The sequence below is a fragment of the Urocitellus parryii genome, chromosome 7, assembly GCF_045843805.1.
Source record: "Urocitellus parryii isolate mUroPar1 chromosome 7, mUroPar1.hap1, whole genome shotgun sequence".
Taxonomy (NCBI): domain Eukaryota; kingdom Metazoa; phylum Chordata; class Mammalia; order Rodentia; family Sciuridae; genus Urocitellus; species Urocitellus parryii.
Genome location: NC_135537.1, coordinates 183,066,055 through 183,089,677, shown reverse-complemented (window position 1 = coordinate 183,089,677; position 23,623 = coordinate 183,066,055). Strand labels below are relative to the sequence as shown.

The following is a 23,623-nucleotide window of genomic DNA, read 5'->3' as shown; positions in this document are numbered from 1 at the left end:
GCGGCTGAGAGGCTGCCCTGCTGCAATGTCACCATCGTCACTGCTGCTGCAGGCTGCCGGCACCTGCCACTACTGCAGAGGACAGAGGGCCCCCAGGCCATCAGGAACCCCAGGGCCGTGGGGCACTGCGTGAAGCCAGGAGGTGGCTGGCCAGATGGGAAGCACCGTGGAGCCCCCCGGGGGTGCATACCTGCACCTGGGTGCTGTGACATCCCCAGTGGGCACAGCCCGGGTACTGCAGCTGACCTTTGGCTGTACCACCTTCAGCCTGGTTGCCCACCGGGGCGGCTTTGCGGGCGTCCAGGGCACCTTCTGCATGGCTGCCTGGGGCTTCTGCTTCGCAGTGTCACTCCTGGTGGTGGCCTGTGAGTTCACACAGCTCCATGGTTGTCTCCGCCTCTCCTGGGGCAACTTCACAGCGGCCTTCGCCATGCTGGCCACGCTGCTGTGTGCCACGGCTGCCGTCGTCTACCCACTGTACTTCACCCGGTTGGAGTGTCCACCTGAGCCTGCTGGCTGCGCAGCTAGGGACTTCCGCCTGGCGGCCAGCGTCTTTGCTGGGCTCCTCTTCCTGGCCTACGCAGCGGAGGTGGCCCTGACACGGGCCCGGCCTGGCCAGGTGGCCAGCTACATGGCCACAGTGTCAGGGCTTCTCAAGATCGTCCAGGCCTTTGTGGCCTGCATCATCTTTGGGGCACTGGTCCATGACAGCCGCTATGGGCGCTACATGGCCACCCAGTGGTGTGTGGCCGTCTATAGCTTGTGCTTCCTGGCCACAGTGGCCGTGGTGGCTCTGAGTGTGATGGGCCACACGGGGGGCCTGGGCTGCCCCTTCGACCGCCTGGTGGTGGTGTACACCTTCCTGGCTGTGCTCCTGTACCTCAGCGCCGCTGTGATCTGGCCGGTCTTCTGCTTTGATCCCAAGTACGGGGAGCCCAGGAGGCCCCCCGATTGCCCCCGCGGCAGCTGCCCCTGGGACAGCCAGCTGGTGGTAGCCATCTTCACCTACGTCAATCTGCTCCTCTACATCGTCGACCTTGCCTACTCCCAGAGGATCCGCTTCGTGCCCACCCTGTAGCCTGGCAAGTGGCCACTGGCCCATCTCCACTCTCTGGCTGGGGGTTACAGGCATGCGTGGGTGACCCAGGTGAACAGACGTGAGGGCGAGCAGGAGGGAGTCGGAGGGCTTAGAGTAGACGTGTGCCATGGGCAGAGGACGCTCCTGGACTTCTGGCACCACTCTGAGGTTGGGTTGGATGGGGTCTGAGGAAGGGTGGGGCCAGGCCCTGGGCAGGAAGACAGGGCAGCTCTCTTCCCATCTCTTCCCGTCTCTGTCTGTTTCTCATCTCTCTCTGTCTCTGTGTTTCTCTCTATCTCTCCATTTCCCAGTCCTCCCTGGGTCCAATACTGACCGCCCTCATGTGGGAAACCTTGGAGCAGGTGCTGCTGGGACCCGTTTTAGAGATGGGGACACGCAGGCTAAATGGACTTGAGAGGTGGAGCAGCATGTCCTTCAGTGTCTGGACATGGCACTCACGCTGGGTGACATGTTAGAAAGTGGACGATTCCCAGAGGAGTGGGAAGGGTCCCACACAAGCCCAGGAGCACCAGAGTCAGGCCCCTGGAGTGGACTGGAACCTCCTCCTCCTTTGAAGGGGCAGTGCCCAGAACCCTGGGGAGGGAGCTCTGCTGGAAACTGCTCCAGCTCACAGAGGAGGAGCCCAGGAATCAGGACCCTGCCTCACGGGCCTCTGGGGAGCCAAGTGAGGACCGTGCTATGGCCACCCAGGGCTGCCTTCCAGAGCTCAGAGGCTGGAGATGGTGCTGGTGGCCTGGAAGGGCCTGCTGAGCTAGCAGCACCACCAGAGCAGAGTGCCAAGGTGTTGGGTTCCCAGTGATGGAGGCCCTGCCCAGTGCCCACCATGGGCTGTGACGCAGCAGCTTCTGTAGAGACTCCTGCGGGAGGCTGGCCTGGTGGGCAGTCCTGACACGGGTAAGGGCCCGGCCTGGGGCAGTCGCTAGAACATGGAGCCTGGGCACCAGGCATCTAGCTGCCTGCTGCTCCTGACCATCAGGGCCCACTGGCACCCACATCCTCCACGCTTCAGCCAGCTTCTCCTGCACAAGAGCCCAGCCCAGGGCAGGCCACCGGCCACCAGAGCAGGAGCATGTGTGCAGCAGTTGTCAGTCCCTCAGCTCACGGCTGTTCCCAGGACCCTGAGCAGTCAATAAAAGGAGACTTATTTGCACCCCAGCTGTGGCTAAGCCTTCTTTGCTGAGGGGCTGTGCCCGGTGACACCTCCTGGGCTCCCGGCATGCCCTGGGAGGAGGGTCTGCACTGGGGCCTGGCTGAAGGAAGACGTGGCCCTAGGAGCACCCTGGGCTCTGGAGTGCAGGGAAGGCTGGGCCTCATCTCCTGAGGAACTGGGCTCCGTGAAAGGGACAGGCAGTGCTCTCCTCCTTGGGGGGTGACCGTCCAGGAGGGCTCAGATGGGCCAGTGGGGGAAGGAGGGTCAGCTCAGCCCCCTCCTTCCTAGAGGCCTGGGCACTCATCCCACACCTCCACCTGGGAGTCTCCGAGACTTGGGGCAGGGGCAGAGGTGCTGCTACCCTTTCTGGACAGCCCTTGCTGACAGCTTCTGAGCAGCCCTGAGGCAGGCCCCGATGGTCCTGTGGTACCACGTAAGCCACGTGGCCTTGGCTGGCTGCCTGGAGAGGGCACCTGGAGTCAGTCAACAAGCTGGATCTGGACCCATGTCTTCTACTTGGAGGGGGTGGGTGCTTAGGGCTCAACAGCAGATCCCCAAGGGCAGGTAGACAGCAGATCCCCAAGGGCAGGTAGACAGCAGATCCCCAAGGCCAGGTAGACAGAAGATCCCCAAGGGCAGGTAGACAGCTACTGGGTCTTGGGGCTCAGAAAGCTGGGGTCAGGAGGTCATGTCACCAGATAACAAAGGAGCAGGTAGGCCACGTCCATCCTGACTCTCAGGGGAGGGCTGGACATGATCCAGGAGGGACCCTGCTTTCTTCTTTCCTTCCTCCGAGAGACAAAGCTTTGAAACAAAGTACCTGTCACCAAGCCCCACCCCCACGCCCCCCCTCCTCACTGCCCAGTGGCTTTCTGCCCCCCCCCCCGCGCCCACCCCCTCCACCCCCCCCCACCCCCCCTCCTCACTGCCCAGTGGCTTTCTGCCCCCCGTGCCCACCCCACCCCCCATCCCCCCAACTACCCCCACCCCCCCTCTCCTCACTGCCCAGTGGCTTTCTGCCCCCCGTGCCCACCCCTGCACCCACCCCTGCGCCCACCCCACCCCCCATCCACCCCCCCACCCCCCCTCTCCTCACTGCCCAGTGGCTTTCTGCCCCCCGCGCCCACCCCTGCACCCACCCCTGCGCCCACCCCACCCCCATCCCCCCACTACCCCCACCCCCCATCCCCCCACTACCCCCACCCCCCATCCACCCCCCCACCCCCCCTCTCCTCACTGCCCAGTGGCTTTCTGCCCCCTGCGCCCCCCCCACCCCACCCCTCTGAGGTAAGGCCGAGGAGGGGCCTGGGAGAAGGGCTTTGGGAGGCTCCTCTCAGGCTGGTCCTGCCATGGTTTCTCCCGGGACCAGAGGATGGTCTTTGCTTTGTTTTTGGGAAAGAGTGAGATGTGTGGTCACCGCCTGGAGAACAGTGACCTGACACAGGGAGCTCTGTTCTGGGAGTGTAAAGCAGACCTGGCCTCCTGCCACGGGTCTGAGCTGCACTGTGGAAACCCACCATGACCCCAGGCCCTCCCTTGGAGTGCAAAGACCAAACTCCTCCCTACCAACAGGGCCCTGGTGTTGGTGGTGACAGTTAGATGTCAAGGAGAAGGAAACCAGGGGGACAGGACAGAGTTTGCAGCCAGGCCTGGAGGACAAAACATCTTAATCGTTCTCAGGTTATTTTCTGAAGCAGCTTGTCCTCACCCTTTTTTTTTTGGGAGGGGGGTGTTTGGTAATCCGGAATGGAACCCAGAGGTGCTTGACCACTGAGCCACATCCCCAGCCCTTTTTCAAATATTTTATTTAGAGACAGGATCTCACTAAATTGCACAGGGCCTCGCTATGTTGCTGAGGCTGGCTTTAAACCTTTGAACTCTGGTGATCCTCCTGCCTCAGCCTCCAGAGCCACTGGGATTACAGGCGTTGCCACTGCACCTGGCCCACAGCTGGTCCTCATTTAAGACACAGAACAGAAAAAAATGATACAGGACACCTCTGCCCTCGGTGGGGGGATGGGTTGTCGTGGTGATCACTTTTTACTATGCCATGGTGCTAGACTACCCTGCAGCCCCAACACAGGGAAATAGGTCCTGGGCATGCCCTGGGGCGCGGGAAGGATGACTACAGTCCTGTTCTCCCTAAAACCCAGGGCCTAAAAGTTCCAGGAACTTGGGGAGCTGGGGCACTACAGGATCGTCCTCCCCAATTTACGAGTTGAACACCACCTGTTCGGAGTGTGTGTAGAGGCCTGTGACCACAGAGTGGCCAGCTTCCAAAGGTGGTCTGCGAGGAAGCTCTACCCAGGAGACACCCACCCGGAGGGGTCTCCCGGCCGCTGCCTGGAAGCGCTAGCGCCTCCCACCCGCGGCGGCCGGAGTGGGGCGGGGCCGACGGGCCGGCCTCCGGAATGATGCAACACCCCAGGCTCCGGTCGCCGCTCCCGATTGGCCGGCGCGCGGCGGCTGCACCGAGGATTGGCCGGGGCAGAGGGGGCGGGGCCGGGGCGCGGGTGCCGCGTGGCGGGCGCGGCGCTGCGGCGGGACTACCTGCGCGGGTTTAGGTGGGCGGGGGTGCCGCGGACCTTCTGCTGCTGGGGCGCGGGCAGGCGGGGGCTCGGACGCGGAGGGCCTCCTGGCGCTGGGTCCTCTCCCGGTCCTCTCTCATTCCCGGCGGCTCCCTGGCTCGTCCAGAGAGCTTGCGACCCTCGACAGCGGGCTGGGGACTGCGTTGTTATGGGTGGGGGGAGCTGGGACAGTTACCGAGCGGGACGGAGGGGCAACATCCAGTTAGGCTGGCTGGGTTAGGAGGTCGGGGGACGCCTGGCCGCCTGGGGAGTGCCAGCCCTGGTGCTGACCACCTAACTTCCAGCTCTCCATCGCACCCTGCAGGGCCGAAACCAGCTGTGAGGGCTTCGGGCTTCCGGCCTCCAGGCATCATGAGCGTGGGCTTCATCGGGGCTGGCCAGCTGGCCTTCGCACTAGCCAAGGGCTTCACATCAGCAGGTAGACTCTGGGGTCAAGAAGGGACCAAGTGGATGAGGTTGGGCCCCCTTACCCTGGGTAGGGCTGGGGCTGAAGGTGGGGGTCTGAGTTACATGGCTTGAGTCCTAAGGGATTGGAAGCTTCCAGATGTTTGGGGTTCCTCTTTTATCCTGAGGGTGGGATTTCTCTGCAGCTTCTTCCCCCCAAAGGTGGGAGAGAGAGAGGCCGGAATTGGCCTTGAGGGAGGAAAACTTGTCTTGCCCACCCCAGGTGTCCTGGCTGCCCACAAGATAATGGCTAGTTCCCCAGACATGGACCTGGCCACAGTTTCTGCCCTGAGGGTAGGTACTGGGCAGAGGGTAGGCAGGAAGGCTGGGTTCCGAGAGTCAGTGTCTGGGGCTGGGTGTTGGGCAGCCCTGGCAGTGGCTGTGCCTGGGCCAGAGTGTCTCCAGGTCCTGCCTCCTGGCCCTGCCGATGGCTTCCATTGCTGGTGGTATGCAAGGCTGGTGGGAGCAGTGCTCACAGGGAGCCTCTGGGAGTCAGGCAGATGGAGCCATAACAGAAGGCCAGACAAGACACACCTGGGGCTGAATACAGCTTCAGTTTGTCACCTCTGAGTCAGGATTGCAGATCTAAGGGTAGGCAAGCTTTCAACTTGAGACTGTTACCCATACCTGAAGAGCAGGCATCTCTGGAGGCTGCATCCTGAGATGGGGAGGGGGATGGGATTGTGGCTTGGATGTAGTGTCCCTTTTCTGTCTGCGAAGGGGACTCGTTGAAGAACAGAGTGCTTCCTACATTTCTGGGTGAGAAGGCAGCTGAGGGTGTTCCAGGCTCTGTGCTGTAACTGGCCCAGCAGCCCCTGGGTGAAGCAGAGGGGAGGACAACTTCTGGGGCAGTCTGAGTTGCCTTACGTTTCTGCAGAAGATAGGGGTGAACCTGACACCCCACAACAAGGAGACTGTGCGGCACAGTGACGTGCTCTTCCTGGCCGTGAAGCCGCATATCATCCCCTTCATCCTGGATGAGATTGGCTCTGACATTGAGGACAGGCACATTGTGGTGTCCTGTGCGGCTGGTGTTACCATCAGCTCCATTGAGAAGGTGGGTGCTGTGGGCTGGGCTCACGGGGCCTGCTGGGGTGGGGGTGGGGATGTGGAGTGCACACAGGAGCTCCGTGCCTGGGCTCTACATCTGTGAGTGGTCAGGAAATGTTCCACTAGGACAGCATGTCCATACTTATGCCTACCTGGGGTGAGGATGGGTGGCCAAGGCCAGGGTGACACACCCCGTTTCTTCTCCAGAAACTGACAGCATTTCGACCAGCGCCCAAGGTTATTCGGTGCATGACCAACACTCCAGTTGTGGTGCGAGAGGGGGTTACCGTATATGCCACGGGCACCCATGCCCAAGTGGAGGATGGCAGGCTCCTGGAACAGCTCCTAGGCAGCGTGGGCTTCTGCACAGAGGTGGAGGAGGACCTGATTGATGCTGTCACGGGGCTCAGTGGCAGTGGCCCTGCCTATGTGAGGGCTGGTAGTAATGGGTGGTGACTGGGGGGAGTTGGAAGTTCCTAGGGTTCTGGGGTACCCTCTGTTCCTGCTTCCCTTGGAGGCCTGGGTGGGAACTTCATGGCTGTGGGAACTGGTGCTCTCTGGCACTGAGCTCTGGGCCACAGAGGGAGAGGAAGAGAGGCCAGGACAGTGGCTCAGGGTGCCTTCTCCTTGCAGGCATTCACTGCCCTGGATGCCCTGGCTGATGGCGGTGTTAAAATGGGACTTCCAAGGCGCCTGGCAGTCCGCCTTGGGGCCCAGGCCCTTCTGGTCAGTGTTTCCTGATCCTCTGGTGAGGGTGGTTCCTTGCCAACTCTGACACTGTCCACAGGGGCAGATGGGTGGGGAGTTGGCTATTACTGTGCTGGAGTGGCTGGGGACGGTGCTTGCAGAGGCAGGGCGATGGCCCATCCCCATGAGTACCTCTCTGGCTGCAGGGAGCCGCCAGGATGCTACTGGACTCGGAAGAGCACCCAAGCCAGCTCAAAGACAACGTCTGCTCTCCCGGAGGGGCCACCATCCACGCCCTGCACGTGCTGGAGAGTGGGGGCTTCCGCTCCCTGCTCATCAATGCTGTGGAGGCCTCCTGCATCCGCACACGGTGAGCACCTCTACTGCCCCGTCCTGCCACCCATTCCAGCACACTAGAGCCTTGGCCTTACAGGGGCAGCTCAGGGCACAAGGAACCCCGAGCTTCCTGGAGTCAGTCTGAAGTGCCCCTCACCCCCTTCCACAGTCCTGTGGGCATCGACATGTGATGAAAGCTTCTCCAGGCCTGCACTGCCGTCCCTGTGCAGTGTCATCAACATGGCCAGAGGACTGGGTTGGAAGGGGTCCGGCTTCAACACCCTCCTGCCCTGGCTGGGGATTAAGGGAGTTAGATAAGTGTCCTGTCCTGGCCCAAGGAAAGCTTGGTGAGAGTTGAAAGAAAACTGCTTGGATTCTGCAGCTGGTCCAAAGCGGAGCCAGGTCTACAGGGTGGTCGGCAGCACCTTTCTGGCCACAGTGCCCACTGGCTAGTGCAGACTCCCAGACTACTGAGTGGCACTGCCCGACAGCAAGCCTCACGCAGGGCTGCACTGCAGGGGAGACAGGAGTGGCAGGAGGCTAGTCCTGCAGTCAGGCAGCGAGAGCTCAGGGACTGAGGCATGCCACAGAGAGATGTGTGACCCTGAGCCACCTTGAATGGGGTTAGTGGGAGCCCTGCAGCTGTGTAGGGAAGGCAGGTCATACGGCACAGCACCACTGAGGTGGGCAGACCCTAGGAGCTGTGGCCTCCAGAAGGAGGCAGAGGCCTGAGCCCAACCCTTGCTACCTGTCCAGGGAACTGCAGACCATGGCCGACCAGGAGAAGGTCTCACCTGCTGCCATCAAGAAGACTGTTCTGGACAAGGTGAAGCTGGACTCCCCTGCAGGGGCCTCTCTGTCCTCTGGCCCTGCCAAGCCACTGGCCCGCAACCTGGCCTTGGCAGGCAAGGAATGATGCACCCTGCCTCCACCTGCTCTCCCTCCTTCCCTCCCCACCCCCTCCTCTTGTTGTTTTGCTCACCCTGGGCCTGGAGTCATGGGATTCAACAGATCCTCCCACCTGAGCCTCCAAGTGCTCAGACTGCACGTGCATATTACCGTGCCCAGCCTTTCTCTCCGCTTCTTGGTCTCTTGGCTCCAGGCTCTTGTCCTGGGGGGTCTCCAACCCTTCAGTGGGCATCTGCCCACAGTCTGGGTCAGCCGGGGTTGTGGCCAGGGAAGGGCATATCACCTTTCACTGGGAGCCTCCATGGTTCCCAGGCTTCAGCCCATAACAGGGATGGGCTCTTTGACCTCCTCACACCCCGAGCTTTTTATATAGCTCCAGCCTGAGGTCTTCACCTTCCTCAACCCCAGTGTCAGCTGGTGTGGGCTTGCCCCTTCTTTTTGCAAAGGTCAGTGGTAGAGCACCTGGCATGGCAAGTCCCTGGTTCCGTTCCTAGCACCCAACACAGAAAGACCCAAGGGCCCTTTTCCACTCCCCACTCACCCTCCCTCCTGTGTGCTGGCAGAGGATCACGGGCGCCTTGAGCTTGGTGCCAGGGACCCAAGTTGTCTTGGCCGGCTGCCCAGCTTCCTTGATCTTGTTGAATATTTGGGAAGAGGACTCCTCGGGTAGCTGCTGAACTTGCAGTGACCACCAGCACACTCAGGCCATCACACTCCTGATCTGCCTGGTGGGGTGCGTCACTTCCCTCCCGACCCTTTAGGTTGAATAAACCGGTTTCTGAAAGTTCTCAGTGCCCTGACTTCTAACTGCCACTTGTGAAGGAGGCCTCTGCACCCGAGTGTAATGCTGAGGGCCCAGCCGGCAGCTCATGGCCCAAGCCCTGCAGTCCCAGGGCAGCCAGGCTGAGGCCCCCAGAAACAGAGGGCTGGGAGCTTCTGGGCCTCACCCATTACAGACTTGCCTAGAAGCTGGCACTGACAGAGGCTTATATCCAGCTGTGGCCAGCAGGGCCAGGTTCCTGATGAGAAACCCTTAAGGAAGGTATATTGGAGTTTGCTACAGAAATGGAACCCATAGGATACACCCAGAGAGACCCTAAAATGGCAGGGGGTGGGCTAGCAGGTTGGAGACCCTAACGCATTGGCAGGACAAGCAGTGTTCTAGTTCAAAGTCTGGCAGGCAGGAAAAATCAATATGGTAGAGAAAATCTGAAACTGTGAGTTGGAAAAATTCTCCCTTACCTGGGAGAGGGTGGATCTTTTCTGTGACTTAGGCCTTCAACTGATTGGATGAGACCCACCTACATCATGAAGGGCAATCTGCCTTATTGAGTGACATTTTGCTCTTACCTGATGTTAAATTCAACTGATTTATGTGTTCATCTCAGGCAGAAATGCCTTAGCAAAAACACCAGAACAATGTTTGAATAGATAGCTGGGTACGATGTGGCCCCATCAAGGCCACACATAAAGTGCACCCCCATAGGAGGCTCACAGACTGGAGGACACTGCTGGGATCAGCAGCAGTGGACACTGCTCTTGTGAGGGGAAGTACCAGGCGTGTGGGGGCCTCTCTTGGGGTGGGGAGCTGAGGTCGTACTCTTCCTCTTGGCGGTGGAGAGCCCTGGTCCTCCCCACACACTGATGTGGACCAAGATGAGGGTGGGTGGGTTGGGTTAGCTGTGGACACAGCCAGGGCTGGGCAAGGAGGACCAGGATGACATGTCTGTAGGCCCTTCCTGAGGCCTGGGCCCCAGTGCAGACCCCTAGGCTGTGTGGGTAGGTGGGCTCTGGGCTGGGCAGTGAACTTCCCAGCCTCCTAGCCATGGGCACCCAAAATCATTCCCTTCTCTGAAAAGAGTCCTTGGCAGTATAGGAGACCCTGATGTCCTCCCCTGAGCAAAGAGACTGACCCAGAGGCCATGTGTCTGCCCGATGACTCAACTGTTCCCTCCAGGTCAAGGTCAGTCCCTATTTGGGTACCTCCTGTCAGGCACTGACCCACAGAAAGATGAAGGCTTGGCACAGTGCACCTGGTCTGGGCATGAGGGAAGCCAGCAGGCCAGCCAGGTGCTTCAGGTGAGGCACAGTCCCGAAGAAGGCAGGGCCTGGGTCCAGAGAGGCTCTGCAAGGAGGTATTGGTACCGGCTTATTCAGAACATGACTGGGATGGAGCTCTACAGTGGTGCATACCTGTGATCCAGCACCTCAGGAGGCTAAGGCGGGAGGGATGCAAGTTCAAGGTCAGCCTGGGCAACTTAGATCTTTAGATCTTGTCTTAAAAAGAAGAAGAAACGAATTTTTTTAAAAAAGGAAGGAAAAAAATAATTATAAGGGCCTTGGACGTAGCAGTGCTTATCTAGCACACATGAAGCCCTGGTTCAATCTCCAGCACACAAACAAACAAACAATAAAATTAATTAATTAAAAATTATATAGAGAGAAGGTGCCAGATTTCAGCAGGCAGGCTTGTGAGGCTTCCCAGTGAGGCTCCTGGTTGGGACTGGGTTGGAGCCAGATCAAGCCTGAAAGAGGGTGTGGGGCAAACTGTGGGGACATGTCTATCTGGAGCCAGCAAGAGGGTGAGCCCAGCAAAGCCAGGCAGGGACACACCTTCTCACAGATCCAGATCAAGCTGATGAAGAGAGGGCTCCAGGGACGGGAAACCCTCACGGTCCCTGATGCTGGCTGCTCTGATCCCTCCCAGTCTTGGGGTACAGCTTGGAGTGAGCCACCCTGCCCTTGGCACAATAGCTGGAGGATGCAGTAGGAGAGCCAGCTCCTTCGGCTTGGTCCAGCTTCTCCTGTTTCCTAGCTGGAATGGCCCTTGACACCAGCCTGTTTGGCTGGGGCCTTTGCCCTGTTCACCTCTGACAGTTCTTTCCTGTACCAGGCCAACCCCTGTCTGTGGTCCCTATGCAGGTCAGGCTTCAGAACAACTAGGTCTGAAACCCCTGCAGGCAGAGAAGGAAGGTGTCCACCTGCACAGAGAGAGAGAGCAGGAATAACCCCTGTCTGGGTGTGGATTCCAGCCATGTCCCATGTACCCTCAGCCTCCCTGTGGCCATCAGGCTGGGGCCTGCTGCTCTCAGGAGGGGGCAGTGGAGTGCTCAGGTCAGCCCATGGAGGGTGCAGACTAGCTTGAGAAGGGGCTGTGGGGGCCAGAGGCTGTCAGAGAGTTTCTTGCAGATGGTAGTATTCAACTATGGCGGGAAACAAGGTGCTGGAGGTGTGGAGAGAGCCTGACCAGGGAGTCAGGCCTGAGCATTGCCCCCAGCAGAGGTTCCACAAAGATCAGCCCCTAAGGTGCTTGCACCCATGGGCTTTGCATCTCTTCCTTTATCATCCTCATCCTGGGTGCTGGCTCAAGGGGGCGCCACGGAGCCATTCCCCTCATCCTTTGTTTTTGTTTTTGGTACCAGGGATTTAACTCAAGGATGCTTAACCACCTAGCCACATCTCTAGCTTTTCTGTCTTTTTTCTTTTTAAATACTTATTCTTAAGTTTTAGGTGGACACAATATCTTTATTTTACATTTATGTGGTGCTGAGGATTGAACCCAGTGCCTAGTGCATGCTAGGTGAGCACTCTACCATTGAGCCACAACCCCAACCCCTCTTTTTTTTTTTTTTTTTTTTTTTTTTTGAAGAGAGAGTGAGAGAGAGAGGGGGACAGAGAGAGAGAGAATTTTAACATTTATTTATTTTTTCTTAGTTCTCGGCGGACACAACATCTTCGTTTGTATGTGGTGCTGAGGATCGAACCCGGGCCGCACGCATGCCAGGCGAGCGCGCTACCGCTTGAGCCACATCCCCATCCCCTCTTTTTTTTTTTTTCAATATTTTAATTTTAGTTGTAGTTGGACACAATACCTTTACTTTATTTTTATGTGGTGCTGAGGATTGAACCCAGGGCCTCGCACATGCTAGACGAGCCCTGCACCTGTGAGGCACAACTCAACCCCTCTTTTTTTTTTTCCAAACATCTTAGTTGTAGATGGACAGTATGCCTTTATTTTATTTATTTATTTTTATGTGGTGCTGAGGATCAAAACCAGTGCCTCACATGTGCTAGGCAAGTGCTCTACCACTGAGCTACAACTCCAATCCATCCCTAGCCCTTTTAAAAATTTTGTTTTTTTTTCCCTTTCTTTCTTTCTTTCTTTTTTTTTTTTTTTTGGTATCAGGGATTGAACTCAGGGCACTCAACCACTGAACCACATCATCCCCAGCCCCTAAAATTTCTTATTTTAAAAAATATTTATTTATTTATTTTTTTGTAGTTGGACACAATATATGTGATGCTAAAAGGCTGTGCATGTGCTAGGTGAGTGCTGTACCACTGAGCCACAACCCCAGTCCCTAAAGTTTCATATTTTGAGACAAGGTCTCACTAAGTTGTTTAAGGCCTCACTAAGTTGCTGGGTTGGCCTCTGTGGTACCTTCACTCTTCATTCAGGGGCTCTTTCTTCTGTCATTTCACCTTCTTTTTGCGATCTTCTTGCTTCAGCCTTCCAAGTTGCTGGGATTACATGCATGCATGCCTGGCCATTGTTGGTTTTGTACAATAGAAGTGGAGTGCCTGGCTAGGTGCCTTGGGGCACACCTGTAATCCCAGTGACTTGGAAGGCTGAGGCAGGAGAAATGCAAATTTGAGGTCAGCCTGGGCAACTTACAAAGACCCTCAGTAATTTTTTTTTTTTAAAGAGAGAGTGAGAGAGGAGAGAGAGAGAGAGAGAGAGAGAGAGAGAGAGAGAGAGAGAATTTTTAATATTTATTTTTTAGTTCTCGGCGGACACAACATCTTTGTTGGTATGTGGTGCTGAGGATCGAACCTGGGCCGCACGCATGCCAGGCGAGCGCGCTACCGCTTGAGCCACATCCCTAGCCCCGAGACCCTCAGTAATTTTGCAAGAATCTGTCTCAAAATAAAAAATAAAAGTGGCTGGGGATGTAGCTCAATGATAAAGCATTCTGGCTTCAATCTCCAGTACAAAAAAAAAAAAAAAAAAAAAGTTGAGGGCTTTCTGGGTGGGGCCTGGTGCCTGGAATCCCAGGTAGTCTTGAGTCCAGGAGTTCAAGGCTGGTTTGAGCAACTTAATGAAATGCCATTTCATTGGAAAAGAAAACAGAGAACCCATCAAGGGTTTTAGGAGTCATACAACAAGCAAATTAAATCCCTATATTTTGTGAGACTCCAGCCATGCACAGTGCAGGGGTCAAAGATAAAGGTCCCAACCCACTCCTCTAGGGAGCTCCTGATGGTAAGAGCCAACCAAGCTGGTCAGTGGCACGTGCCTGTAATCTCAGCAACTTGAGGCAGGAGGATTGCCAAGTTCAAAGCCCTAAGTAATGAGAAAATAAAAAAGGCTGGGGATGTGGTTCAGTGGTTGTGTTTCCCTGGATTCATCCCTAGTACCCCAAATAAAACAAAACAATAAGACAACACCCGGAGCTCTACCCAGAGATGGTGGAAAGTTCTGGAGGTCTGCAGGGCGGATAGCTTTAGAGGGTCCTGGGTTGGCCTCTGTGGTACCTTCACTCTTCATTCAGTGGCTCTTTCTTCTGTCGTTTCACCTTCTTGCCCACCTGGCAGGACGGGTCATATTTCTTGGCTTTACTCCAGATAAGAGAGGAGGACTGAGTAGAAAGTTGAGAGGTTGAAAGGAACAATTGCCTACCTCCCATTTCCACGTTGCCCTTTGTGACTTCCTCTGCTGGGAGTTTTCAAGAGCAGTGGTGTTTCCTTACAGAAAGTGCAGGCGCGAAAGAAATGGGAGAGAAAAAGTGCAACTGACGACATTAACTCTTTTCCTTTTATTTTTTAAGGGGGAGTCTTGTGAAGCCTCCCAGGGTGGTTTTGAACTCCTGCCTCAGCCTCCAGAGTAGCTGGGAGTACAGGCATGTGCCACACCTGGATCGCATCAACTCTTTGTTTAACTGCACACTTACTATGCGGCAAGACACCGCTTGGGAGCCCCTCCCCAGGCGTCATCTGTAGCGTGGAGTCTTGGGAATCAGGGCCACTGTGAATGTTCTCCGAGGCCTGGTGCACACTGCACAGTTCCCGGGACTTAGGCTGGGGTTTCCGCTCTGCTGCGCGATCTGGGACCAAGGAGGCCTAGCGGCTACGTGGGGTAACCAATGGCATAACGGTGCCAGAACTTGAACCCCGAAGGTCCTCTCCGTCAGACCTGGAGCCTGGGTCCGCGCCTACATCTGGAGGCACGGCCCCGGTGGGCTACGCCCACAAGTTGAGACTGGCGCCGCACCTTCCACACCGTTCCATCCCGGGGCCCAGCTGCCTCCGGCTCCCCCCCCCCCCCCCCCGAGGCACCGCGGCGGGGGCGTGGCCGGCCGGGCGCGCGCCCGGGCCTGGTCCCGCGAGAGCCGACCAGGCAGAGGGGTCGGGAGCGCGGCGCGTGTTGCTAGGGGCGACGGCTCCCGGACGCGCAGGCGCAGTGAAGCACGCCCGCCCGTCGACTCGCCGCCGCCGTGCCTTCCCCTTTAAGCTGAGGCCGGCCGCGTCGCCGCTTCATGAATGGAGCCCACGTGACCAAACATCATGTGACGTCTGAGGAGCGGCGGCGGCGGCGGCGGATCCCGAGCCCGGTCCGGCCCGGCCTTCCCAGTGCGCTCGGCTCGGCCCGCGCAGGCGGCCAGCACCCCCAGCCCCGGCCCGGACCCCTCGCGCCGGCCCCAGCCCCGCGCGGCCCCGTCCCGGCCCGCCCGGGCCCGCAGTGTGGTGAGTGCGCGGGGCCGGGGCCGGGGCGGCGGGGCAGCGCGAGCGGGGCGGCGGGGCCCGGCCGCGGGTGTGTTTCGCGCCCCGTCGCGGCCCGCGCCTCGCTTTGCCCACCGGCCAGGACCCAGAGCCTGGTCACCGCCGCCGGGTGCCGTGGGCCCGGAGACGGCGAGGCCGAGAGCGGGTGGCGCGCGGCGGACAGACCCCGGCGCCCCGCGGGGGGCGCGAGGGAAGGGCGGGGCCGGGCGGGCGCGGGGTCCGCGGGCGGTCGCGCCGGGCCGAGCTGCTGACTCATCAGGTGTCTGTGGCGCCTCCGCGCGCTGGGTCCCCGCGGGTCGGCAGGGGCGGCGGCGGCGGCGGGGAGACCCCGCTGCGCGGCTTCGGCCCGCCACGCGCGTGCGAGCCCAGCGGAGACGTGCTGAGTCATCAGCATGAGGTCACTCGGTGCTCCCGCTGACGCTCGGCTGGGGCGGGGGCGGGGGCCGGGCCCGGCCGCGGCGGCCGGAGGAGGGCCAGGTGCGGGGCGGCGAGGGTCGGGCCCTGTTCAAGTTTTGCGGACTGCGAGGAGGGCGTGGGTGTCGCGCTGCAGGTTTTCTCCCGGGGTGGAAGGTGAAGCCCGGGCCTGCGCATCCCTCTCAGGCAGTTCCCCGGGCAGCTGGCCCTGATCCCACGGCTGGGGCAGTTCCCCAAACTGGGAAACAGTTTTCTGAGTGCGAAGATGGGAGGAGCTTAGGTGGGTTGAGCTTGCCCGGCTGGGAAGCAGGCATTCTCTGCGACTGGTAGGGCCCGGCGACTGGTCTGGCCGGCCAGGCTGGGCCTCCCCTGATGGAGAAGACAGGAGGCAGTGGGAGAAAAAGGGGTGTGTGACATAGAGGAAGCAGGGACAGTTTTACCAGGAAATTGCGAATGAGAGGAAGTGGGGGACCTAGACAGCAGGTGGGAACCTTGGGTTACCGGCATGGTATAGAAGAATGCAGTTCCAGTCCCCCTAAAGTTTGCCCACGTGAGTGTGGGGTTTCAGTGTGGTGTAAAGTTAGCGAAGACTGTGCCCTGATGGGTGTGTAGCCTAGTAGCTGGGGGTTCAGAAGGTGACAGCCTGAGAGTGGTGTGGCTTTGGAGGGCTGGAGCAGAAAAATAGGCACTTACTCTTCTGTACTGCTTCTTTTGCTCAGGGTTCCTGGCTGGGTTAGGCTGACATTGTGGTTTGCACTCAGGGATGCTCCCAACCCAAATGCTGTACTCTTACTTAGACTCTTGCTTACTGAACCCTGGGGCTTGTAGGGGCCAGGTGTTTTCACACTTTAGCTCATCCTTGGTGTAGAATTATTTTGTCCCAGGAAAATTCAGAGTTCCAGAGAGTGTGTGTGTGTGTGTGTATGTGTGTGTGTTTAAGTCTTCTTAGTCATTTGTTTCAGTGGAAACTAAACTTTCGATTGTTTTCGAAAGGTGATTGGAGAGGATGGGTCTGGAGTTTCAGGTGCCAGAGCATCCAAACTCCTGCCTAGGAATTTTGGTAATTAGGGTTTGCAGGCCAGGACGAAGGAGCAAGGACAGCTGTCTTGCCACTTGCTTTTCCTTTCTTGGCTCTCAGCCTTGAGTGGTTGGCCCAGAGTCTCTTGGAAGTCTTTGGGTGTGACCAGCAGTGCCTCCTCCATGAGGCAGGGTTGGCCTATAGGTAAGCGAAAGGTGAAGGATGCCTGGGCCCCTTCACCAGGCTTCAAGACCCCAAGGAGGGCTGAGATGAGGTCAGTGCCACAGGGCCAGGGAACGAAAGCGTCAGGGTCAACTCCCGTACACTCACCTGACTCTTTGGCACCCCTTGATCATCCAGCCTTGGGATCCCCCTCCTCTGGCTCAGTGTTTCTCCAGGCAGGCAGCTGGAAGCACCAGCTTGCTGAGACCTGCCCTTCCCCCACCATGCACACATGCACACACACATGCACACACACACCTTTGATTAGGAGACGATTGGCTGTACTTGTGCTGAGTTCAGGCCTTCTGCAGAGGGTGAAATCTGTTGAGGAGGCACTTTTTGGCTCCCAGCTGCCACGCTCGGCACTTTTCTATGTGGTCTCCTCAGGAAGTCACCATTGTCATTGTGCTTAGCAGTCAGGGTAGGGAAGGACAGGGGTGAGAAGAGCCTGTGCCAGGGCAGCATCCCTGCATCCTGTCTGTGCTCAAGGTGGGAGAGCTCCTGTAGGCTCTGCTCTGCAGACCTGGCTCCTGGAGTGGGCTTGGGGCCAGCATGTGGGACAGGCAGATCCCCTGAGGACCTGTAACTCTGATCTTCTGCCTTTTGATCTGGAAGAATTCTTGCCTCTCTGATGCTCTTGGTGGCCTGGTGTGGCTTCTCTAGCCTATTCTGCATGCAACCTGGTCTCTGGGTGCAAGGCTAAGTGATGTAGGGTCTCTAGTGGGAACATGTACCCCTACTTCCCCAGCCACACTCTATCTCCCCTGATGAGGGTGAGGGTGAGAAGTCCCCTCAGCCCCCCTTCCCCACAGTTGTCTGAAGTGCTTGGCCCTGCTCTCCAGTTACCTCCTGTATCTAACCTGGAAAGGAGTGGGTAGTACACTGGGGTGGTCTTTGCCCAAGGGTCTGGTGGAGGCTGAGCCGGGTGGAGATTCCCTGGACTAGGTGCACAAAAATGTTCTGGCAGGGCTTCAGAAAACAGAAAGTGAGGTTGGGGTGCCAAAGAGTCAGGTGAGTGTATGGGAGTTGACCCTTGTGCTTTCATTCCGCGGCCCTGTGGCATGGACCCCAGACAAGGAGTCAGAGCAGTCAGGCTGACTCTTGCCTTCCTCCAACTGAGCAGGCCCCCAGTGCGGGTAACTGGGGAACTTTGTGAAACACCCTGGTGGGGGTGAGGCAGGGCATAGGATGCTGCAACTTAAAGCCACAGGATGGTTACTCCATCATTAAAGGAGGTGGACAGGGAGGACTGGTGGGGTCTGGAGTCTCTTCCTAGCTGGATAGCCTGCTAACTGGAAAGTGGTGGGAATCTCTGACCAGCCCTGAAAACACAGCATAGCTGGGAGGCCCACCCCTGACCTCAGACATCTTTGGGAGATTGAGGCCTGAATCCCCAAGGGACAACCCCCTGAGCCCTGGAGGGAGCAGGAACCTGAGGACTTAGAGGAGACAGCAGTAGGAGGTGGGACCCTAGGATACACAGCACAGTCGCTGGCTGGCCCTCACCTGCTTTTGGCACCAGCAGCAGGTCTCCTGGGGCGCTGGCTGTTGGCTGGCCTCAAGAGCAGGCTGGGCTTGGAGGGAGGGGTATGCTGAGTCAGCATGACTCGCCAGGCACAGTGAGCTCTGGGGCAGCACTGGGGTTATTTTTAAAGCTCCGCTTCCTTCTAGGCTTGCCCCTCCCGCAGATTATTCCTTCTAATCTCTCCCCCTGCCCCTTTGTCTTGCCCCTGGCTCCCTCATAGCCTTCAGTTCCCCTTCCCCCATCAGATCTCCCTGACCTGGTTCTCTAGGGGCAGGGTGGTCAGGAGCAGCCCAACTCAGGAGAGGCAAAGCCCAAAGGTACCAGGGGAATGGGCATATTAGGGGCAGGGCTCTGGGGGCTGGGTGGCAGGCTCCCTGGAAGGATGTGTAGGTGAAACTTGTGTGAACTGGGGAGGGCAGGGCAGGGATGGCGTGGTCTGCAGGGTCCTGACCCCTGCCCTGTGTCTTGCAGAGTGGCTGCTCACTGTGCCCCGGGTTATGACGACCCCTAATAAAGGAAGCAAGGCCTTGAAGGTGAGTGGGCAGAACAGGGGAGGCTGTGGTTGGGCAGCGTGGAGCGAGCGCCCTGCTCAGCTGCCACCCTGCGCTCTGCTACTGTAGGTGAAGCGGGAGCCAGGTGAGAATGGCACCAGCCTGACGGATGAGGAGCTGGTGACCATGTCGGTTCGTGAGCTGAACCAGCACCTGCGGGGCCTGTCCAAGGAGGAGATCATTCAGCTGAAGCAGCGCCGTCGCACACTCAAGAACCGGGGCTATGCGGCCAGCTGCCGTGTGAAGCGGGTAACACAGAAGGAGGAGCTGGAGAAGCAGAAAGCTGAGCTGCAGCAGGAGGTAGAGAAGCTGGCCTCTGAGAATGCCAGCATGAAGCTGGAGCTCGACGCCCTGCGCTCCAAGTATGAGGCCCTGCAGAACTTCGCCAGGACCGTGGCTCGCAGCCCTGTGGCCCCAGCTCGGGGCCCCCTTGCCGCCGGCCTGGGGCCCCTGGTCCCTGGCAAGGTGGCCGCCACCAGTGTCATCACAATAGTAAAGTCCAAGACGGACGCCCGGTCATAGGGACATGTGGGATTGCCGGGCAGGTCTTCGAGGGGCCACTAGGCGCATGGCGAAGTCAGCAGCCCTGTCCCACTTCTTCCTCCTTTTCCCTCTCCTTCCTCTTCCCCTTCTCCCTTCCTTTCCCTTCCCTGAAAAGCACAACCTGTTCCCCAGGGGCACTGGGCTGAGCCCCTTTGATCTCATCTTGTCGTCAGTGCGTGTGTTTGTACGCTGGGATTGGTCAGTTCGGTGGTGATGTTGGGTTGCTCCTAACCCTCTCAGTACCTAGGCCATGCAGGCTAGGAGTCTAGAGTGGGCACTATGGGAATGGACAAGAGAATGGGAAAGCCAGTGAGCAAACTGGGCCTCAGGGTCTGCCCTCCCCTCCTGGGTGCCCACAGCCCACAGCCCACAGGCTGCCGGGCTCAAATGGGACTGGAGGGGTTCTCTCTCTTCAGACCTGGCAGGCAGCTCAGCTCAGCCCAGAAGGAAGAGAGGGGCTCTGCTCTGAAGAGTGGGGTGTCCTTGAGGGCCCTGGACAGGTAGGTCACCTGCCTGGGCACTGTGGGTGCTGGGGCAGGGGCTCTGGCGCTCAAACCTGACACGGTGCACTGAACAAGACCAAATCACTGGCCGTGAGTGTGCGTGGAAGGTATGTCAGTGTGTCCTGCAATGGGTCCCGTGTCACTGTTTACATGACCTATTTGTGTGGTTATATAGCCCTTTATTTAAAAGAGAAGTTCCTTTTACGAAGTTATTAAATTATATGTTTAAGAGCTAAAGAGAAAAAAAAGAGCTGCAGAGTATTTATAAAATTGTCTTTTAAAAAAAAGCAAGTAAAAAGAACATTTGACCATATAAATGGAAAAGGGAAGAAAGTATAATAGTAACTTTGCTAGTTTAAAAAAAAAAAAACCCAAAAAACAAAAACAAAAAAATCCCTTCTTGTAAACTTACGGACAACTCTTTGTGGCTGTTGGAATTTAGTTTTTATATACACAGAGTTATCAGACATTATTTATAAAACTTAGTTTAAAAAAAAAAAAAAAAGCCAAGCCGCGCGCCGACCAGAGGCCGTCCTCTTTGATATCTCTTTTGCAATTGTACCGAAAGTGACTTACTACTCCTTTGCCCTTCCTGCTTCCGTCTCTTGCCGGTGCCGTGGTGTTGTCCGTGCCTGGTGAGGTTTTGTGCAGCCCGTAAAGTGCTGGTGCTTCTGGTGACCTTTGACCTGTGGCCGTCCCTTCTTGTGTATTTTCCCGTGTTTGTTTTTTGGGTTTGGTTGTGTTTTTGCTTCTGCTGGCTTGTTGGACCTCAGCCAAGCCGGGGTCCCTGATGGCGCCTCCTCTACTGGAGTGAGGGCGTCTGCCTGCCAGCCCAGCCTTTTCTGCTTTCAGAGCCTGCCCCTTGCCCAGGTAGTCTGCCAGGGGTCTCTGCCACTCCCACCTGTGCTGAGCCTTGGCTTCATTGGTGGGTCTGTGGCTTGGGCTGACCCACTGGCTGTGTAGGTGAAATTGAGGGGGCATCCAGAGCCTCAGTGCTGCTTCCACAGTCACCACCCCTGGCCCTACCTGGGTGGTGGTATTGCAGGGACCAAGGAGTCACTGTGGGTTCCCACAGGGCCATGGCTAAGCTGTTCCTGGCTGTCTTCCTCCTGGCTTTGGCTTTATTCCTGTAGGCCACAGATGGGGTGGGACACTCAAGGAACCCACCCTAATGGGTTGCAAATCCTACTGCTCACTTACCCCTTAGCTGTTTCCATGCTGTGGTGTGTTGCTTCCTGCGCAGAATGGACAGGGCCCCACCTGGGGAGCCCATTCTCTGCTTCACTGTGAGGGCCTAGGCAACTTCCACCAATTCCAGACAAGGGCTTGGACTCCAAAGCTGGCTCTGTCCCTTCCCTGCTAGTCTCTGCTGGCAGCTCTTGGCTCCAGGCCCTTCTTCCTCCTCTCTTTGGGAATCTGTGTCTTCCAGGGATCGCTGCTCAACTTGGAGGTGCTTCTCTGTGGGGTCCCAGCCCACTTCCCTGTTCCAGCTACCTGGCAGAGGCTGCCAAACTTCTGGGCTTGGTTCAGGAAGCTCCTCATGGGATGTGACCAGAACTGGTGCCTATGTCCCTCTGCCCCCAAAAGAGGTATAGCCCCATCTCTGGGCATGTGGCTTTGGCCTCTAAACAGGGTTGCTGGTGTCCTCTTAGGGGGGCCCTGGATTCCTGAAAAGCACAGGAATGTGGGCTGGTGAGAGGAAAGACTTCCGATTCATGGACAACAGGATTTTCACCCCGAATTCGATCTGGTGTGCTGTGGGGTGGGAGCTGGGCATCTGCCAGCTCCAGTCTTGAGGGGCTTCTTTAGTTTAGGGTGCTCAGACAGACCTGTTGGTACCTGTGGCTGCTACAAAATGGGAATTCTGACTTGACTGAGTCACCTGATGACTTCATGCCTTCCTTCAGTCTGGCTGTCTAAATGGGAGGCAGAAGCAAGCTGCTGCTGTTGGCTACAGCAGCATAGTTGGAATGGATCAAGTTTGTCCCTAACAGGGGGGTAGGGGCAGGCCCTGTATGTCGTCTGGTCCTGGCTGGGGTGGGTGGGGTCATCACCGCCAGGTGATGAACAATGCTCTCCAGGTGTAGAGCTAGAGAGCATGTGGTGGGTGCGGTGAGGAAGAGGTTGGGCCAGTGCTGAGCAGAAGTTGCTGTCTTGGTTTGGTGTACAGAAGTAGCTCTGGGGTTGGTGAAGCTGGAGCAACTGTTCCTTGGGTCCATCAAACCAGGGCCGCACCACCCCTTTCCCTTCACCTTGATTTCTTGACAGTAAATCCTGTGTCCACATGTGACTATTGGCTGTCTTTCTGATCCTTGTTGATTATGTTTTCTTGCTGTGAGGGTATTGTGTTCTTTTTTAACTCAGCTTTTCTGACACAGTGAATTGAGGGTTTTGGCTGAGGCCAGGTCTTCCAGACTTGTCCGCCTAGTAAACCATAATGTGTGTCTTCCCTCCTATCTTGACTTTGCCCCCTTCCTCCTTTATCCTAATGTGGATGCTCAGATTTCAGAGGGGAGGGGGAAAAAGTGAACAGGTCAGCTCTTGCCAAAATCAGTGGCCCCAGAGAGCTCTCCCTGTGGTCCCTGGCTGCTGCTCCAGGGTGGTGCTTCCCTCAGTAGAGGCGCTCCATGACTGCTCTGTGTTGTGTACTAGGCTTTCTGCTCCACAGGCCTTCCTGCAGGCTACTCTCCGTCCACACTTCAGGTCTGTATGCACACCTCTGTCAGCAGCAGCCTCTTTGTGCAGTGCCTGGGCTGACATCTCTGATCAGCTGCAGCCTGCTTTGGGATGGTGGTCCGGCCATATCCCTACTGCCCCCTACCTGGAATAGCCAGTTGGCCAGTGCTCCCATCCACAGCTGGCAAACCTGAGCCACAGCCTGCTGCACCATTTCCGCTTTGGGATCTTGTGACTTACATTTTTAGGCTGTGGTTTGGTGAAAGGAACCAACACGTTAACGATTTTTTTCTCCAGAAGCCACTGAATAATTCTTTTTGGCATGTTTTTACCTTCCGGTTGGCTGTCTGGTTTTGGAGCAGTTGTAGAGAGCAGAGTACATAATCAGTGTCACCCAGAGGCAGGGCCAAGCTTTTCATGGCCTATTCTGCTCTGGCTTGTGCATCTTGGTCATGTTCTGTACCTGCTGGGCCACCTGCATACATTTCCACCTCACCCCTTGAGCAGCAGCATTGATACTAAGTGTCGCTTGAGTCTGAGGTGGAATGTAAGAGTGTGTCCCTGTGAGCTGTACTTGGTGACAGCAGTTGGGTTTTCTGCCTCTCTAGCAGCCTCATGTCCCAGCCTTGCCCTTCCTTCCATCCCTCCATCCGCTAGTCCCTGAAGCCTTTAACCAAACGGGAGTGGGTGCAGAAAGCCTTCTCCTGGCAACTTAGGGCAACAGGACAAGGGCTACCCTGTGTCCAGCTCTGTTGGTCTCCTGGCACTGAGAGGTGTGTCCAAGCAGAGTTGATCAGCCCCCGTCTGCCCTGCAGAGGGCTGAAGCCAGGGGATGTTGGAGGGGGTACCCTGAGATCCGCTGGAGTGAGGGCCGGGGTTCTGGCTGCAAGGAGAGGCCCAGGGGCCCACACCGTGTAGGGCGGTCAGGGACCTGGCCTCGGCGGGACAGCGGTCTTGGTGCCCACCCGCGCCCTGCGCAGTATTTATTGCTAAGTTATTGTCCAGGAGGGGCGGCGCTGGGCCTGGCCCCGGGTATTTATTGCTGTACATAGTGTATGTTTGTGATATATAAGGTTTTCTTTATTTTGTATATGATCAATAAACGCCTTTTAAAGAGACCTGCAGGTG

General features: G+C 57.4%; 3 protein-coding genes across 9 annotated transcripts; all 3 read left to right on the top strand.

Annotated features, from left to right (window-relative positions):
* The first annotated feature begins 3 nt into the window (after positions 1-3).
* On the top strand, positions 4-5,204 carry Myadml2 (myeloid associated differentiation marker like 2). 2 transcript variants are annotated; one of them, XM_026410715.2, is made up of 2 exons: positions 4-1,147; positions 5,142-5,204. In XM_026410715.2, the coding sequence occupies exon 1, from the start codon at positions 155-157 to the stop codon at positions 1,076-1,078; it is 924 nt and encodes a 307-aa protein (XP_026266500.2). In that variant the 5' UTR covers positions 4-154; the 3' UTR covers positions 1,079-1,147; positions 5,142-5,204. The 2 variants fall into 2 exon arrangements, with proteins under 2 accessions (XP_026266500.2, XP_026266499.2); XM_026410714.2 differs by lacking the exon at positions 5,142-5,204 and adding an exon at positions 1,390-2,254.
* Positions 151-9,041, top strand: Pycr1 (pyrroline-5-carboxylate reductase 1). 4 transcript variants are annotated; one of them, XM_026410713.2, is made up of 8 exons: positions 151-232; positions 5,142-5,255; positions 5,505-5,575; positions 6,162-6,338; positions 6,539-6,760; positions 6,965-7,057; positions 7,225-7,388; positions 8,111-9,041. In XM_026410713.2, the coding sequence occupies exons 2-8, from the start codon at positions 5,189-5,191 to the stop codon at positions 8,268-8,270; spliced, it is 954 nt and encodes a 317-aa protein (XP_026266498.2). In that variant the 5' UTR covers positions 151-232; positions 5,142-5,188; the 3' UTR covers positions 8,271-9,041. The 4 variants fall into 4 exon arrangements, with proteins under 4 accessions (XP_026266498.2, XP_026266495.2, XP_026266496.2 ...); XM_026410710.2 differs by having other exon boundaries at positions 6,159-6,338; XM_026410711.2 differs by lacking the exon at positions 151-232 and adding an exon at positions 1,066-1,147 and having other exon boundaries at positions 6,159-6,338.
* A 5,843-nt stretch (positions 9,042-14,884) lies between these two features.
* Mafg (MAF bZIP transcription factor G) lies at positions 14,885-23,609 on the top strand. Of its 3 annotated transcripts, none has more exons than XM_026410754.2 (3): positions 14,885-15,007; positions 18,694-18,755; positions 18,843-23,609. In XM_026410754.2, the coding sequence occupies exons 2-3, from the start codon at positions 18,720-18,722 to the stop codon at positions 19,293-19,295; spliced, it is 489 nt and encodes a 162-aa protein (XP_026266539.1). In that variant the 5' UTR covers positions 14,885-15,007; positions 18,694-18,719; the 3' UTR covers positions 19,296-23,609. The 3 variants fall into 3 exon arrangements, with proteins under 3 accessions (XP_026266539.1, XP_077656827.1, XP_026266538.1); XM_077800701.1 differs by lacking the exon at positions 14,885-15,007 and adding an exon at positions 15,719-15,737; XM_026410753.2 differs by lacking the exon at positions 14,885-15,007 and adding an exon at positions 18,421-18,539.
* The last annotated feature ends 14 nt before the right edge of the window (positions 23,610-23,623 follow it).

Coding starts and splice junctions, on each gene's coding strand:
- Myadml2 (XM_026410715.2), top strand. CDS start 155: ATGGGAAGCACCGTGGAGCCCCCCGGGGGTGCATACCTGCACCTGGGT.
- Pycr1 (XM_026410710.2), top strand. CDS start 5,189: ATGAGCGTGGGCTTCATCGGGGCTGGCCAGCTGGCCTTCGCACTAGCC. Junction 6,339..6,538: donor CCATCAGCTCCATTGAGAAG/GTGGGTGCTGTG, acceptor TTTCTTCTCCAG/AAACTGACAGCATTTCGACC. Junction 7,058..7,224: donor TTGGGGCCCAGGCCCTTCTG/GTCAGTGTTTCC, acceptor CTCTGGCTGCAG/GGAGCCGCCAGGATGCTACT.
- Mafg (XM_026410754.2), top strand. CDS start 18,720: ATGACGACCCCTAATAAAGGAAGCAAGGCCTTGAAG. Junction 18,756..18,842: donor AAGGAAGCAAGGCCTTGAAG/GTGAGTGGGCAG, acceptor CTGCTACTGTAG/GTGAAGCGGGAGCCAGGTGA.